This window comes from Carassius auratus, chromosome 1, assembly GCF_003368295.1.
Source record: "Carassius auratus strain Wakin chromosome 1, ASM336829v1, whole genome shotgun sequence".
Taxonomy (NCBI): Eukaryota; Metazoa; Chordata; class Actinopteri; order Cypriniformes; family Cyprinidae; genus Carassius; species Carassius auratus.
This window is the reverse complement of record NC_039243.1, coordinates 12342601-12360773: the sequence shown is the minus strand read 5'-3', so window position 1 is coordinate 12360773 and position 18173 is coordinate 12342601. Positions and strand designations below refer to the sequence as shown.

The 18173-nt window shown below is 37.5% G+C and overlaps 2 protein-coding genes across 2 annotated transcripts; both read right to left on the bottom strand.

The window, feature by feature from the left end:
• Positions 1-389: 389 nt before the first annotated feature.
• Positions 390-15244, bottom strand: LOC113064869 (eukaryotic translation initiation factor 5B-like). Its single transcript, XM_026235889.1, has 24 exons — positions 15108-15244; positions 11592-11711; positions 11133-11208; positions 10371-11016; positions 8561-8760; positions 8329-8479; positions 8149-8241; positions 7970-8056; positions 7324-7392; positions 6937-7232; positions 6733-6840; positions 6539-6649; positions 6380-6447; positions 5658-5799; positions 5449-5580; positions 5159-5341; positions 4917-5078; positions 4696-4827; positions 4419-4550; positions 3253-3329; positions 3010-3174; positions 2263-2401; positions 1950-2111; positions 390-1640 (listed from the first exon to the last, which is right to left on the bottom strand). The coding sequence occupies exons 1-24, from the start codon at positions 15140-15142 to the stop codon at positions 1533-1535; spliced, it is 3594 nt and encodes a 1197-aa protein (XP_026091674.1). The 5' UTR covers positions 15143-15244; the 3' UTR covers positions 390-1532.
• Positions 15245-15986: 742 nt separating this feature from the next.
• On the bottom strand, positions 15987-17315 carry lipt1 (lipoyltransferase 1). Its single transcript, XM_026235767.1, has 2 exons — positions 17230-17315; positions 15987-17153 (listed from the first exon to the last, which is right to left on the bottom strand). Exon 2 carries the CDS (start codon positions 17115-17117, stop codon positions 15999-16001), a length of 1119 nt encoding a protein of 372 aa, XP_026091552.1. The 5' UTR covers positions 17118-17153; positions 17230-17315; the 3' UTR covers positions 15987-15998.
• Positions 17316-18173: the final 858 nt, after the last annotated feature.

The following is an 18173-nucleotide window of genomic DNA, read 5'->3' as shown; positions in this document are numbered from 1 at the left end:
ATCATATTCCATTGAAATGCAATGTACCCGAGCGCCCCCTGCTGGATTTTATTACTACACACGTCAGCTGCTAAAAAACCCACAGATTAATTAAAAAGTAAATTAAACTCTCTACTCCTTAACCAGGAGACATCATATATATACATTAATAATAAACAAACAAAAGTCATTTTCTCTCTCTATCTTTTTTTGTTTTGGCTGGACAAGGTTTGGTCACTGACTGGAATTCATTATGTTTAACAAGAGGAGAAAAATACATTTAAGGACCTTTAGGATTTTCAAATCAAGTGCATTCTCGCTCAAATTGTCATTATTGTAATATAGCAATACATGTATGTAGTAGCCTATTAATATACGTTCCATGTGCTGTAATGAAGTACTGAAAAACATCCAATCAACAATTTTTTAATGATTAAATTGCATAAATGCATAAATGACTACAACTAACACTACCATTATGTATACCATAATGTGCATATAGATATATATTTTCTTTTTTCACATCAGTAATGAGGACGAGTTTTTCCACTTAATAGCTGGCTTTTGACATTTTGAAGCAAATAGAATTTTCTTCATGCAAAACATGTCTATTTCATTTCTTGAACTTTTGTGAGATTCACCCGAGTATCTATCTCCACAACGTAAGAACGAACAACATCTATAAATAGGCCATCTCTTTATTGTTGATTTTCATGAGTCAGTTTCTTTTGATATTTCATGTTCAACATGAGGAAGGGACGGGCCTTTCACACAAGTTCACTCACTCCGGGTGAAGGTGTCAGTGGGCACAAAGGAAACTCGAGGGGGAGAGGAAGAAAGAGTCCGGTTCTGGCTGGGAGAATATAGCTTTAAAAAGGACCGTTTTAAGAACTGCACTCCAGAAAGGAAAGAAAAAAGCAGGGCAAATGAAAATACTGATAAGGTCAATGTTTTTTTTTTTATATCTAAAATCCTAGCAAAATCTGCAGCAGTCATTCACGAAAGCCACACTGACTTCACTTTACAACTTTTGATTTAAACCAGGTCCGATCTCAGTCGAAATCAGCAGCTCAAGTTTACTCCAGCCATACAGTGAACTTTAAGGAGAATACCATGAGATAAAAGAAAAATAAACTGGATTGATCAGAGAGAACAGGCACGTTTGGAATAATTGTAAAGGTCGTCTAACATTTTCTAACATTTGTCACTGTTTAAAACAGTGGTAAAAATTTCAGTTTCTCATAGAAAAACTTTTTTCCTTGCTTTTTCCCCCACTTTTTTTTTGAATGTGTGTCCAACGCTCCCCACCACCCAAAAAGCGTTGGAGAAGAAAAGGGGAGTGGTGTAAGTGTTTACCCATGCACACGAGAAACTAGCCCTCAATAGGGGACTGTGCAAGGCTGTGTCTGAGTACAAATGTCCTTAAATGTATGAGCAACACCGATGACTCCAGAATCACAAGTGACCTTCAGGAGTGACCAGTGTGTAGCGTTTGTATGTGTGCACGGGGGTCGTTTAGATCTACGATCAGTCAGTCACAGTCTCTAGTGTGTTCAGATGATTTCAAAGGTTTTCTTCAGTTCCATGATTAATTGCCAGTCCGATTTCTGCATCTCGTCTCTGAACCAGTTCTTCAGAGCGTCGATTGACTGACGGGTGATCTGCAAGAGATAAAGGAAGACATTTGAGTGCAGCGACACTTGTATTATTATTAAAAATATTTTCTATTTAGCTTTTTCCTTGTATTCTTAGTTTGAGTCATTTTAGTATATTAGTTAGTTGCTAAGGCATAAGTTATTCTTGTTTAAAAGTTATCAGAATGCATCAAATAAAAAATAAAATATGAAATTCTACAAAATAAAATGTAAATTTATTGTACAATTTATTATAATTGAAACATTATATACACCATTTCTAGGCATCGTGTGTGCTCCAGAGGCTTTATTTCAGGATGCAGTGAGAGAGCATACCTTGCTAACAATGATGTCTACAGCCTCAAAGTGTCTGCCGTACATCTTGGGTGCTTCTCCAGGAATTGGCTCTATTTTCACACAGATCTCTTGCCCTTTCTTAGCACTTTCTACGGACTTGTGATTTATTTCAATACCAGTCACAATGCCAATATCTACAAACTGAGAGAGAGAGAGAGAGAGTGTGTGGAACAAATGAATGCAAACAAAACAAATTTCACCTTTAAAATAAACTGCTAAAATGTAAAAGCTGACAGTCGAGGGAAGGAGCTTCTCTGCTTCTTTCACTGTCGAGCCTAAAGTGTGCACTCACCCCTTTGCTGGGCACACACACAGGAGTGCCCGTTCTCAGCACTCCAGCGTCCACAGTGACGCCCATGACTATGGGATCTCTGGAGTTGAAGATGAACTGGGGCAATATCCGCAGCTTACAGGGGAACACAGCTATGTGTCTGAAAGAGAGAAAAACCTTCAGATATTCAGACTACAGTACAAACAATCAGAAGAAACGACCATTTTTTTTCCCTTTTTTTTTTTTTCTTCTCTCAAAGAAACCACTGTGATCCCTGTCTTGAAGAATATAGTCTTGATTGTGATGTAAAATGTTTTGGCTCAGGTGATTAAGTGATTAATTGTTTTTCAGATTTTATTCTGTTTTCAAAAGAAGTCGCTTATGCTCAACAAGGCTGCATTTATTTGATCCAAAATGTTGCAAAACAACAATGTATTATAATTGTTTTAAATCCTTTAATGCATTTTAAAGTGTAACTGATTCCTGTGATGCAAAGCTGAATTAGCCATTACCCCAGTCTTCATTTCTTATTATTATCATCAATGTAGAAAACAGCTGTGCTGCTTAAATTAAAAAAAAAATTAATAAAAACTGTGATGTTTTTTCAGAATTCTTTGCTGAATAGAAAGTTTAAAATAACCGCATTTTTCGACACTTTTGTATAATTCCTTGATGAATCAAAAGTTTAGTATTAACTAGAAAGTGGACAGTAGTGTACGTGTCAATGATTAAAACAGAAGGGGAGGATGAGGGCAGTAGATAACACACTTGAATTCATCCTGTTTTTGTTTCTTGTAGTCTTCTCTGTATTTGGTGAAGGCATCAAACAGATGGTAGATGATCTCAGCGCTGAAAATGCGCACACCGAGACTGTCAGCCATCTCCTGAGAATCTCGCTCTACTTTCACATCGAACGCCAGGATCACTGCATACCTACAGGAAGAGAGAACGAAAGATTAGGACAACAATCTCACAAGAGGAGATAAATTATGTATCAATCAGAATACATACTGTGGATCATGCTCCAACATAGTGGAGGCTTTCATGACATCTTTCTTGTGGACAGGACCAATATTGATGCCAGCATACTGAGGGACAGAGAGAGAATCTTAACTACATTGTGACTAGCTCCATGTGGAAAAAGAACACCCCAAAAAACAATACTTCAACATGGCAGCCAAGACAAAAGAAAGGTTGATTAGAAGTATATTTGCATTTCATTTAAACTTTAAAATATCAAATCAAATAAAAAAAATTGACTAATTTGAAAATAGTTTATGCACTACGTATTTTTATGCAAAATGCATAAACTCAAATATGAAACTGTGCTACGGGTGATTTGTGATTGTCCAATTTGGTCGTGTCTGTATAAACAGAAAAGATAGCAAACTGTATGAAAGACAGTAAAACATGCGTGATGAAATTTATTTTACATAATGTGTATTAAATTTGAAATAAATAATAAAATGAATTATGAAAAAATATTAGAATTTTGTATTTCTTGATTCTGTAAATTTATTATGGTATTGTATCAAAAATAAAGAAATGACATAATATTCTTTAATTACCTAAAGAAATATTTTAAAAAAAGGATGTAAGCACTGTAATAATATGTTAGACAGAAAATGTTAAACAGACTAATGAGCAAACTGAAGATGGCGTCATTATCAGTGCTTTCAAAATAAAAGTCCTATTTCTGGCATCAGCCAAACAGAAAAAAATGAATATTAATTAAAAAAAAACACCAAATACTGGCTGATCAGCCATGGAGATATACTGTTCAAGAACAGATTTTAAAAATGGGTTTTATGGAAGTACAGTCAAAACTTATTCAGACACCTTTCACACTTAAAGTTTATTTGCAATAGTTTAGAAAACGGTCATAAAATATGACAAGAACTCAAGAGTTAAACTGTGCCAGAACAAATTCATCTTGATAACGTCAGATGACACTTCAGCAAAACACGGTCAGGTCAAAGTGTCCGAATCATTTTTGGTCTCAAATTTATCGATACTATAGGTAGTCCACTTTCACGGTTTACTTTATTTTGTTCTCCTCACGTACATAAATGAACTGTAGTGTCCTGCAGCCACTAGTAAAATAATATATAAAAAATGATACCTGGTGTCTGAATAATTTTTGGTCAGACTGTATATGTGAGTGTTTGAAAGCTTACAGGCACTTTGGATGTACGCAGGAACTCCAGCAGAGCTTCCAGAGAGCCGAGTGTGGAGGCCTGCACATACACACCCTTCTCCTCCAGCTTTATGGCATTCAGAGTCTGTTTGAGCTCCCGGATCAACTCGTCCTAGAAACAACCAACATCAGGATGCAGGAAAGGTAGCAAAAAAATAAACTGTTCTGACTTGATTAAGAAAAGAGAGGAAAGATAAAGAAAAGTAGAGTGGGTTCTTAGAGACACAACTGGTCGGTTTGTAAAGCGACACAGTTACCTTCAGGACTGGAACTTCATCCTCTTTGTGAGCGACGAGGAGAGGCAGACCTGCCAGTGTCTTCTCCAGATCTTTCCCCAGGATCTTGACTCCCTGAGCCGTCGACACTTCTTTGTGCTTCTCATACGGATTCTGTATCCAGCGAGACGAAAAATAAAACAATTGAGTTACAAACAAGCTCAGAGTTCACAGCGAACTAAACATATAACTGTGCATGAGACCTTCACTCGGAGCTCTTTCAGGGGTGGTGGGAGGAGCAACCCTCTGATCTGAGTGACAATTGGTCCGTCCACACCGGGGACGATAATAGTCTCGCCCTCCCGCAGACAACCGTTGATCAGGATCACGTCTATCGTTGTACCCATGCCAGGTAGAGCTTTTACCTAAGATACAGAACATTGACAGCAGAGGTTATATTGCAGCTGAGCTGTTAGCAGGAACTCATTTCAGCTTGTTCTCTTACCTCCATAACCTGGGCCCGTAGTTCATCACAATGAGCCAGTCGGCGGGCCAGCATGGTCTGCGTGAGCTCCACCAGCAGGGCAATGAGGTTCCCCATCCCGTCACCCGAGTGGGCCGATGTGGGAACCAGAGACACAAACGTACGAGGGTCTTTGTTCTCGTAGAACAGGGCAGCGTTAAGACCCTGAGGATTGCAAGACACACAAGATAGCACTTGTAAAACTCCTTCAGGGTGACATTTGCAGCTCAATGGTAAAAGTGACTGTACTATACAAGATGATGACAGCAGACCTGCTGCGCAAACTCTACGATGACAGCTTTAGCCCTCTCATCAAACTCATCCTTGGTGTTTTTCTTCTGCTTCTTCAGTGTGGCCACCACGTCTGTGTCTGGACTCTTCTTCCAGTCGTACAGACGGTCAATCTGAGAAAGAAGCACATTAGCATTCAAATACATGCTGCAGTCATCGGTATAAACATTCGGAAGTCAGTATCTGGCACCTTGTTGAGAGCCACTATGAAGGGGCATTTCTTCTCCTTCAGCAGATTGATGGACTCAATCGTCTGTGGCTCTAAACCGTGCATGATATCCACCACCAGGATGGAGATGTCACACAGAGAACTACCCCTGTTCCTCAGATTACTGAAGGGGCAAGAAGAGTGCCATTAAACATACAAACACTATAAAAACAATGTTTAAAAAGCCATGGTTTAATGGTGGACTGATACCTTGTTGTTGTTTTTTACAATATCTACATATTTTATAAATCTGATAACAACAAGATAATATTCAATACTAATTTTCATATAAAAACAAAACCATTAATAAGACTACTTAAATACACACACACACAAACACACAACCACTTAACAGTCTGGAGTTTTTCAAGGCTGTATTTATTTGATTAAAAAAATACAGTAAAAGAGAGGTTTAAATTCAAAATAACTTCTCTATTTTAATATATTTTAAAACTACTATCAATGTTAAAAACTGTTGTGCTGCTTAATATTTTTGTAGAAGCTGAAAAACAAAACAAAAAATCTCAAAAGAACAGCATTTATTTAAAATTGAAAAGTTTTGTATCATTTTGCAAATTTACTGTAATTTTTAATCAATTTAAAGTGCCCATGCTGAATAAGTGATTTCTCCCTAATAATCATTAAAATATGGTGTTTAAAATCTATTACTATTAATTGACAAAAATAATAAGTACAGTGTGTACCTGAAGGACTCGTGTCCAGGTGTGTCAATAATGAGCATGCCAGGGATCTTCACATTCTCCTTGTCAAACTGAAGTAATGTACAAACACTTCTTAATAACTTTTAAAGAATCACATGGGGAAAACAGAATGAGAGGATGTGCATTACAGAAAGATCTTACATTTTTCACCATCTTGGTTTGTTCTAATATGGTTTCCAGGGGCACATTAGTAGCTCCGATCTGCTGTGTGATACCACCAGCCTCCCCATCCTGAACATGCGTGTGTCTCAGCTGACAGACAGAGAAGAAAACCATATTAAACACACAAAAACCACACAGGTGTTTAAGTCAACATCAGGCACTTTGAAACGCACCTTATCCAGGATTTTGGTCTTCCCTGTGTCCACATGACCCAGCACACACACCACAGGAGATCGGAGCTTGTCAAAATTAATGTTCTTCAGGTTTTCCTGCCTTCGTTTCTGCACACAAAGAAAAACACAGTTGAGTGTGCTTCGTTTATTAAAATGTGCATAAATATGTACACGTTGTGTCGTGCAAAAGACTGTATTGTGTACTTCTATGCGTCTCTTGGCCTTGTCATAAAGTTTCTCCTCTTTGCTTCGGTCATCGTCTGAATCGCTCTCGCTGCTCGACTCGGAGCTCGGCTCTTTTCTTGCTTTATTTGGGGTCATCTTGTTGCTGGTGTCTTTGTTGTCCTCCTCATCCTCACTCTCCTCCTCTCCTTCATCCTCTTCGTCGTCCTCCTCATCTTCTTCATCCTCTTCGTCATCCTCTTCCTCCTCACTGCCGTTCACTTGGTCTTCAGCAGGTTTCTGTGTTGGCTTCACCTCGATGTGAACCTTCTTCATTTCTGTGAATGCACAAATGTCAAATTAATTCCACCGAATGACTTCAGATTTTAAAAAAGACATGCATCCATGGGAAAGCATGTTTACACCCACCTTTCTCCTCATCGCTTGCCATGGCCTCCCAATCGTCCAGATCAGCAGCCTCTGCTTTCGGCTCCTTAACTGTTACAATGAAAATGGTAGAATTTAGAGTTAGCTATCCTTGTTTACAGCCATGAATGATGAATAGACAAATCCTTATCAATGATCAAGTCAATAAAAGTATTTTCACTTAATTAACGATGCAAAAAATGTGGCCAGAATTGTGGAATCCAGCCATAAAAGCTGAATTTACTGTACGGTGTGGACTGTCACAGAATATGACCATTTTTGAATTTGTAAATCAAATTACAATACAGACTGGACTACAACCACAAACAGGCCTGTCGGCATTTTAAAGGTTTTAACAATAGACTGCCAAAATAAAAGTCTGCTAACTTGAAATTATTATAAAACCTATATATAACTATTTTTCAGTTACATGTATTTCAAATAGTAGTAATAGTTACAATAATAAGCAACTTTATGTATAAATATTTTTACATTTCAATATAAAAAATTATATATTTACACAAGTTTTTATAAAGTAACATTTTGTTGTACAGCATTGTAAAGTTTCTTAATGGCTGAAATGTAATTAAGACACCAAAAATAATACGCATTTCAAAGGGCCCTAAATTTGAGAAACTGAAGTAATCACCTTGCTCCGCTTGGGGTTTGTCCACTTCCATCTCTGTTGTGATTGGCTGAGGTGTCTCTGTTGTGGGTGTTGCCACTTCTGAAGTCTCTAATATAAGCAAAGAAAATGTTAGGACGTCTTTAACCCTCCTTGATTATGACAGGTAAATACAGAGCAAGAAATAGGTGTCCGGATCAAACCTTCAGGAGTTTGTGCTGTTGGCTTCTTTTTTCTCTTATCAGAGTAAACAGGCTTCTTCTTTGGCATTGCATCTTTGGATGGCACTTCAACACCTGAGAAGAAGCCAATTACACCGTAAGGTCAAACAAATAAATAAATGATATTTCTTTCATCATAACTGCTATCAGTCATGTTCTCACCCTGAGCCTGCAGCACTCGCAGCGTGGCTTCTGCTCTGGCTCGAGCCTCTTTCTGAGCCTTGGTAAGGAGCTTCCCCTCCTTCTTTAGCCTCTCTTTTCTCTCCTTATCCTTTTGTTTCTTCTTTTCTTTCCTCTCGGCCTCTAGACGCTCCTGTGGATGAAGGTTTCAGAGATGCAGGAACTATAATGATTTTTGACACCATGAGCTTGAGTGACTGTTTTTCCCACTGACCTGCTCCAGTCTCTGAGCCTCCAGCTCCTCCAGCCGTCTCTGTCTCTCCTCCTCTTCTTTTTTGGCTTGTTCCTCCTCCTCCTTCATTTTGGCCAGGGCCTCTTGCATTGCTCTCACGGTTGCTTTGCTGGGACCCTTTTTCTTCTCCTCCTTTTCACCTTTCTTCTTCTTCTTTTTCTTTTTATCACCATCAGCCTCCTCTGTAGAGAAGCAGAGGAAAGAGGAACATGAATGCTTATGACTTTCTGATATATTCAATATTCACAATCATTCTGCTTTAATCAACTTAGTTTCTTATAGAGTGTGTTTGACAATTTTTTTGATCATCCCTTGCCTTACGACTCTTAGAGCATTAAGACTTCAGGAGTAAAAATGGCATTAGAATCGAAAAGTTTGAATAATTTCCATGAAACAGTTCTGATTGAAACAATCATGCGGAATTATTACTTTTTTCCCTTCTTTTTTGTTTGTGAGAAAAAATAATAAATATAAACAAAATCATGTCTGTGGGTTTGAATAAAGACTTTCCTTCATTCTAGAAAATACATATATATCAAGTTACAATATACATACATATATATACATATATGTGTATATTATTTATATATATATGTGTATATTATTTATATATATATATATATATATATATATATATATATATATATATATATATACACACACACACACACACACACACTATCATTCAAAATTTTGCAGTCAGATAGAAATATTTTTTTATAAAATGTCATTGATGTCAGGTTTTTATCATTTTAATGCATTCATGTAGAATATTTATTTAGAAAAACTCATATTACCCCCACACTTTTAAAGGGGTTATATGATTTCAAGCTTTTCTTTCTCTTTGAAGTGTTGCTGATTTTGCATAGATACGATCCCTGATGTTGCAAGAAATAAAGTCTCAAACCAAAGAGATATTCTTTATGAAAGTTAAGACTCTGCCACGGCCCCCTAAAACGGCTCGTTTAAACACACCCCACATGTTTACGTCACTATGTGGAAATATTTGGTAATGCCTCCCAAATGTTCACAGAAAAGAAAGAAGCCGTGGTTTCAGTAACACAGTTAGTGTTGAAGCAGCTGTGACAGCGAGATGCTGTGTGTTTCTAGGAGAAACCAAAAGCAGTTTATTTGGCCTTCAGAAAGTAGATGCTTTTAGGAATCTTTAAGATTACTTACAACAGAACAGCATCGCATTTTATGGATGACCGTTTCTTGAACCTAGGATAATTGACTTTGCTACGACAATCTGGCTCTTCTGTATCAGCAAGTGTAGGTTTGCTTTGTTATCAGATTAAGTATTTGCTATTGAATGTTCAAATGCAAGGTTTTGCGTGTTGTGTGAGTGTGTGTGTGTGTGAGAGAGAGAGAGTCACATCTCAGTGGAGTCAGCGGTCTACTGTCCTTGGCTTGTGTGCTGCAAACACATACGAGCTTCATCACTGTCTGTAACGCGACTCTGTTCCCCTTTCAGACTTGAACTGATGGTAAAACTAAGGACATTATTAACCATCTTTAAATTTATTTTGAAAGATGAAGCTCATGATTATGGAAAGGGGCATTACATTTCTGACGTGTGCTTGCGGTGTTCAGCCAATCACATAGAGGACCTACAATAATGTACAGTATTTGTACTGTAAAATTTTTTTACATTAAAGCATGTCAACATATTCTGTTACACCAAATACACAAAATAACGATCTTTAAAAAAAGCATCATATGACCCCTTTAAACGGTAGTGTACTCATGCATAAACACCCCTGAGGGGACAATGTTCTAAGGACAATCTGACCTTCTCCCTGGACATCAGCTCCATCCTGCTCCACTGAAGCCTCTGTCTCTGTCTTCTTGCTCTCTGTTGAAGGTGTGCTAGCAGGTTTCTCTGGTTCCTTCTTTAAGGCCTCCTCTTCTTTCTCCTTCTTAGCCCTCAGCTTGGCCTTCTCCTCCTCTTTCTTCTTCCTCTCCCTCTCTTTTTTCTCTGCTTTCTTCTGCGCAGCTGTCTTTATCTTGAAGGCCGATTCTTCTGCTTCATCTTCCTCACTGGCTGGTTTGGCTTTGGCTTTACCTTTTTTCTTGCGTGTGGCTTGAGAATCATCATCGGATTCATCATTGTCCGCCGCTCCTCCACTCTTCTTTGCACCACCATCTTCATCATCCTCCGAGTCAGACACACCCTTTTGGCCACCTTTCTTTTTAGCCTTAGGTTTCTGCCGTGACTGCGAGCCCTCGTCCTCAGAGTCTGAAGCAGGACCAGCAGGAGCGGGAGCCGCAACAGTCTTTGTGTCTTTCGTCCGGTTCTCGTTTTCCATGTTGTTTTGACCCTGATCTTCATTACCTTCCTCATCTCCCAGATTTGCCTTTTTACCCTTCTTGGCCTTTTTCTTGTCTGCTTTACTCAGAGTGGGCTCAGGTTCAGCGTCCGCTACTGAATCGGATTTCTAAGACGGAAAAACATGTGGAGAAAGTGCTGTCAATGACACGTGACTCCTGTAATACTGGCAGTTTTAGAAGAGAGGGGAAAACAAAAGACAACTTTTGTGTTACTGAAGAATACCTTTTCTTCCTCTTTAAATTTGCCTCCTTGGTTTTCTAATGACAGTGCCTCCAGTTCTTTCTGAATTTCATCCTCACTGCAAGTAAGAGTTCATTTATTCCCAAACACTCACACTAATGTTCAAAACATTGGGGTCAATAAGATTTTTTTTTAATTAATACGATTAGTTTGCAAGGACATTTAAATTGATCAAAGGTGACAGAAGATACATTTATAATGTTACAAAAAAATTATATTAAAAAAATGCTGATAATAATAATAAAAAAAAGTGTCTTGATCAGCAAATCTTTCATATTAGAATGATTTGGAATGAAGACTGGAGTAATGATGCTGTAAATTCACAAGAATAAATTATTTGAAAATATATTACAGTATATTACCTTTTATTTCCTGTATTTTTGTTATTATTTATGTTATTATTAACTGTATCAGTGTTAGTGGAAAGAGGTGAAGACCTACTCAAAGTCATCCTTCTTTTCTTTCTTTTTCTTGCTCTTAGATTTGCTCTGCTCCTTGCCTGCTCCTGCTCCTTCGATTTCAGCTGCAAGCGCGTCAATGTCAACTCCGTCGTCCTTGGCACTATGAAAAGCAGAAAATAACAGATTACATTTTTCACTACTGTACATTTCAAAAAATATATTGAGCTATACTTACAAACTGGGCCATAAGTTCTTTACAGCATATGACTGAGAAAACAGTTAACATACAAGTACAGTGCAATAAAAAAAATTAACCTGAGAGAATGCAGACCACCAACTAAGCAATCGGCCAGGAAAACAAACACCTGTTACCAGAGATTTACAAACAACAGGATGTCCATTACAGACTTTTGATTTTCACTAAAAGGTCTTCTTGATAATACATTTTTATGTCAAACTAAACAATAAACATTACACCAGCAGTACAGATGCATAAAACATCCCTAAAGACCACTCTAGATAACCAATGAAAGCACATAGCAATATTTACAATAATATATATACACAAAAACTGAGCATATTAAACACCTTAACTCAAATACCTTACCTATCACGTCAAAGACAGTAATGATGAGGAAGTGAACTTGTGCTGCTTATATAGTGGAGCCTAAAGCCCTCCTTGCATGCTTGTTGCATCAGAAAGGGAAAAATCACAGTCATCACAGGGCAGAGCCCTCACACATAAACCTGCTGCCCTCAGCAAGCACAGAGCAGGTGATGAAACCACCAGTTAATAGATGGAGGAAAGTTGAATAAAGCTGAAAAGATGTTTTAGCACACCATGTTTCTTTGACACAATGCAAAGCCTTTTTTCCAAAGGGCAGTAATAGTCTTTAAAAGTGCTTGTTAGCCATCAACTGTACAAGTACTAATCCCTACCAGCAGAGAGCACCATTGAGTCACATTCAAACCGCTGACCAAAAATCACCCGATTTGAAGCAAATCAGTCAAACGGGACTCGTTTTTATGTTATGTGTATGTAAATTAATGTTTACTTGAGATGTTATCTGCAGTGTTTACGGTCGTTTTGGGCAGGATAAGAGATTTATTTAAATCGTTTAGGTGGGTGTGTCTGCTGCGCTCTGACAACACATAACTAATCCAACACAAAATATTGTCTATTTCTTTATGAACATAATTATTCAGGAATTATTCAACGAACATATTAGTATCAGAAATGGATTTGAATATACTATTACAATGAATAACACAATTATGATGTTAATACTGATCTATACTGAAATGAAAAGCTTAGCTTACTATCTTGAAAAATAAAGCTTCTTGTCTTTAAATCCGTACTGTATATACTGTTGTTTGTTTTATATGTTGAGGTCACATCCGTCAGATGTTTATCATGTTCATTATGTTCACTACTATAATGAACGTAGCTTTTTAATAAATAAGGGAAATTCCCGACATGCAAAAATATAACCGTTTACATGCCTAGGGTGTTTGCATTGTAATAATGTAGAGAGATATTTCAGATTTATAAACGCTGTCTTGTTAGGTGATGTTTTCTCATTAAAATCATACAATTTCCTATTAATTCAATAGAACGTATATGCACATATTAGCAATATGGTGGCGCGGTGGCTTCACTTTCATGAAGTCATGAGCAATCCAGTTCTATATTATAAATCAGCGCTTACAACAGATTGCACAGGCGTCTTTCAAGCAGCATACAGCAGTGTTGATGGGAATAGTATTCTTATAATGCATTCCAAATTCGGAATAATTTGTAATATATAATTATTCACTGTATTTAGAAGTGCCCACGATAACAATATTATGCATATTCATTACCGTGTATATGGATAATACATTTACAAACCTATATATATATAGAAATAGAGAGAAATAGAGAGACAAGACTTAGAGGTGCTGTATGTAGGATTGACACAGAGTGGTTGAATTAGGTATTGCAGTCCAAATTCAAAATATTGGAGAGTTTTTTTTTTTACCCGGCCCCTCCTCCGACTTGTGCTCCCTTACAAGAAGGTTCAAACCACGATTCACGACTTTGTAGCCTTCCAAGCAAGTCACGTCAAACTGCTTGAGCACAAGGAATTGTAGCTAGATTATTAATTGTATTGCAATGTTATATTGTCCTTAATTCTATTCCTCAACGTGTACCACTTGCATAAACACCGCATCCATAGGCAATATTATCTGTAGCGGATGCCATTTTTTTTCACGTGCTATAAGGCATCAGAGCTCGGAACTGATTATTCATTATTTGATCTACAACTTTCACTTGTAGAAGCAGGTTGCCATATTTACGATACAAACAGGAACGAGCGCACTTGACGACGTATGAAAATCCACCAACTGGCAACCCGGGGTGCCAAAATACAATTGGGTAACCTGGCAGCGGGCAGGTTTCACAAACCAAAACAAAGACAGACATTCCGGGCATGAACACACAATCCAAAGGAGAATAACGGACTGTAGCATTGTTTTTCAAATAAACAAATATATGTTAACTTAGCATGTTTCTTAAATATCTGCAAACATATTATGGAATTTTTATGCTTTAGTAAAGTAAAAATCTTATACAAGTACCTTTAAGTCATCAATTACTTGTTAATAGTTTCCCAAATTCAAGATATGTGGCCAAATATAGTCAAAAAAATTAATTATCATTTTACAAAATGCATGGATGACCTTACATAGAAGTAATTTTCAGAAGTTCCAGCAACCCTGACTAAATACACAAAAAAACAGTACAGCTGAAATGTTTTAATACAATCTTGATCAAATAATGAATAATCAGAAGCCCTCAGTATTGTCTAAGTTTGACAAGTGCAGTCCAATTTAACATGTAACAATCACATCCCTTGATCTCAGGGGGAAAGTTTAGCCCAAGTCGCCTAGTGACAGAGTCCTGGGAGAATTTGACCATTTTCACAGATTTCTACACGACAAATTGTGGATGGCATCCCATAGAAGAGCGAAGAGCGTTACTGAAGACAATGCGGCGGGCAGCACAATGGAAACGGATGAGGCTGCACTAACGTTACCATGCAATAAATCAGACACCGCGTGTAATACATAAAAGTCACTGCCCTTAAATGCTAAGGTCTTCTGTGTTCGGACAGCGTCTGATATGACAGCAGATGTGAAGTGCAACTAATCTAACCCTCACAGCTGCTGGATCTCTCGACTCAGGGGGGCTGGCGAGACCTGCTTGTTTCTCCGTTTAAAGCAACTAACGTGTCAAACACGCTAATTTACCCAATCAGCCCGTTGTTTTGACTTGCATTATTAAATGTCAGTAATGTGCTTGTGTTATCGCTGTAGTTTAACGGTCAGTATCGTAATGAGGAAAACAGGCCTAGTTACAGCGGCACATGAACTCATGTCCATCAGAAGCTAACGTTAGCCAGGTGGCTAATAGTGTATCTCCTCAGACATTAACCTGTCAAGACTATAAACAGCACAGTCGTTTTGCTGTTAACGGAATCCGTATTACGCATTCACCCGTGTCCTAACTTACCCGTCATCTCCCTTATTTTTCTGTTTCTTTCCCATTATGTCTGTTTGACTGTAACCTCCTCGTTGCGGTGCAGCGTAGTCGGTGTTAGCGCTTCAAGTTAGACGTGCTCGCATTGCGCATGCGCACTTGACAATGATCTTCAGCGCAGATCTGTAGCGCACATGGATAGTTTGTACAGCAACATTTAAAGAGAAAAGATACAGTTTGTATGCAATTTCTGGACATTTTACTTAAGTATGATATAGTTTTTATGCATTTTTTTTAATAAACCACACAAGCGACAAAGAAGCAGCTATTTTAAGCATATTAAATTATTGGCCATCCATATGAAATACTAGTCTGTGCTAAACTGCGTTTTTACGTCACGAGGAGAGCGACAGGAGCGCTGCTCATGGCAAACGTTACCAGTTAATATGTGACAAAACCCTAATTTATAAACTTCAATTAATTGTATACACACACACACATATGTATATATAATTGAAATATTTAATCTAAAGAAAGACAGATGCATGGATATATTTAATTTGTTTGGGGGTATTAATATCAATATATTATTATTAACAATCTAATACAAACGTGTATTTATATGTATTTATTCTTATTAAAGTATAAAACAAAATCTTAATATTTTTCATGATTTATTATGAATATAAAATTAATTCATTATTGGTCAATTTCTACTTGCATGTAATTATTTAAATTAACTAAGTGAATTATGTCGGCAGTAATGTTTGATAAAAATTTCAGTTTCATCATAGAATTAGTGACATTATTTGTTTTTTCCATAAGAAATCTCAGTATGTGTGAGTAAAGTGTGACAGTGCAGGAGACCACTTTAACGTTTTTGAAACAAGTTATCACAATGTGCATTTCTTGTTTCATTTTTATTCACATTACTGAAACCACACCAGCACACAATCTATGTATCTTCTCAGCAACATCATCTGTCATTGAATGAGTTCTCATGAACGCCGCCACCAGCAACGCTGCTTCATTCGAACAGTATCTGCTGCCATTCAGAGCTGATGTAAACTCATTCACCATCTCTGAAGGAAGCCAGTCTTCTGGGATTTCCATGGCACATTGTTCTACAGTACCATTTTTGATGACCATATCAAGCTTAATATTCACATCATTCACCACTATTGATGTGCAAACACTGAATTTTGGAGTTTTGCCATAAATCCAATCCCATGTCTGCAGATCCTGTGCCATCTTTTGAATACCAGGCATGAGAGCTTCATGAGTGGGGTCCACTGTGATGACAGGGCCATCAAAGCCAAATTCATTATTGTACTGGGACACAATAGCATCCATAATAATATTGGAGTCAAGAGTGGGATCCACATCTAAAAGGTTCTTGACAGGGGAAGGGACGCTTGGAGTAGCATTGCTCTTGATAACTTCAGAAGCGTTACTCTTCAGGACCGAGGACAATACTGAACGCTCAACAGAACACAGTAATGTACAGTGATGATAAGCAGAGGTTCTGCCTAATTTCGCAGCAGTCCCTGAAATCTTGTGATTGCCATTTAACAAAATATCAAATCTGTCTGTGGCTGCGACATCTAGATCGGGTCTCAGTGCTTTTAATGCACCAGTAACGACTTTGAGATTTCTATGACGGTCGTATTTCTTCTTGGAGGTGAAGAAGGTCATGTTGATGTTTCCAAAATCGTGGTAAACTGTCCCACCTCCACTGCGACGCCTCGCTAGCGGGATCCCCAAGCGTCTCATCAGGGGCAGGTTACACTCCTGCCAGGGGTTCTGATGCCTTCCGATGACCACCACGGGACAGTTTCTCCATAATAACAGCATGCTTCTGTTTTGCAGATCAACGTGATCGTGAATCCAGTCTTCTAAGGCCAGGTTCTCAAATATACCAGTTGACGCAGATTTTAGGATGATACCAGCTTTTCCCATCTCATCGAAGAAGGTTGACAAAGTGCTTTTTAGACGAGCTGATCCAGACAGGACGCATGCCCTGTTCGACAGTCTCAAGATCATCGCTGACTTTTAAACTTTCGGAAAGTCTGTAAGGCACTATTGCACCACGGATTATTAATTTCTGTTTTGTGTAGCAAAAACGCCTACACAATGATGCTCATGAAATACCGACCTTCACAATTATGCGCTGTCAATTTCACGCGTGCAGCAGCTGAATATTAGCATGAACAACCGGGTCGACATTCAGGATCCCATTTCCCGACAAAGCATAATAAAAGTAATGCACGATGCAAAATTGAGTCGAATTTTAAATATATGCAATGTTAAGTAAAAAAAAAAAAAAGAATATGTCACGACGACATAAAACACAAAAGTTATAATGCCTTTATAATTGATAAGGGTACAAACTTGTAGTAGTGGTGCTTTTATTTTGAAATATTCTAGAGGCAGGCGTTTGATTTGTTGTTCAAAGTGCTGCTTGTCCAAATACACACACTTGCAGTCTTTTTTTTTTATTGTGTAAAAATTATACAAATATTTGTACAAGCATATTCCACTCGCACCAAGTAAAAAAAAAAACATTCATAAGAATATGCAAAGTGAAACAATTCATGCAAGGAGTAAAATTACAACAATTTAAAGTAGCAAAAAGCTTCATAGGTATTTCTTGCTTTTTTGTTCTTAATTGTAACTAATGTAGTACCGTATTGTTTCACCTCTTTTATAAAATGTTCAAAGTTTGGCTTCGCTTCAGACCATTTTTTCAGAAGAATGTGACATTTTCCAAGCAAACATCAAAAGTTGTGTAAGAAAGCACATCATACTTTTTTAATCAACATTGTCCTGTACAAAACAAACAAAAAAAAACAACCTTCGTACAGATCAATTTATACACGTTCCAAACACTCTAGAAATTAAATTGAAACATCCAACCAAAAAAAAAGTATAAATACAATAAAAAAAAGATGAGTCAAAGATTCTTTGGCATAGCTACAGAATTCACATAAATTTTCAATATTCAAATTGAAACGTTCAAGCAATTCCTTAACAGGGTAAATTTTGTGTAAAATTTTATAGGATACCTCTCTAATCTTATTATTAATAAAAAAAAACTTA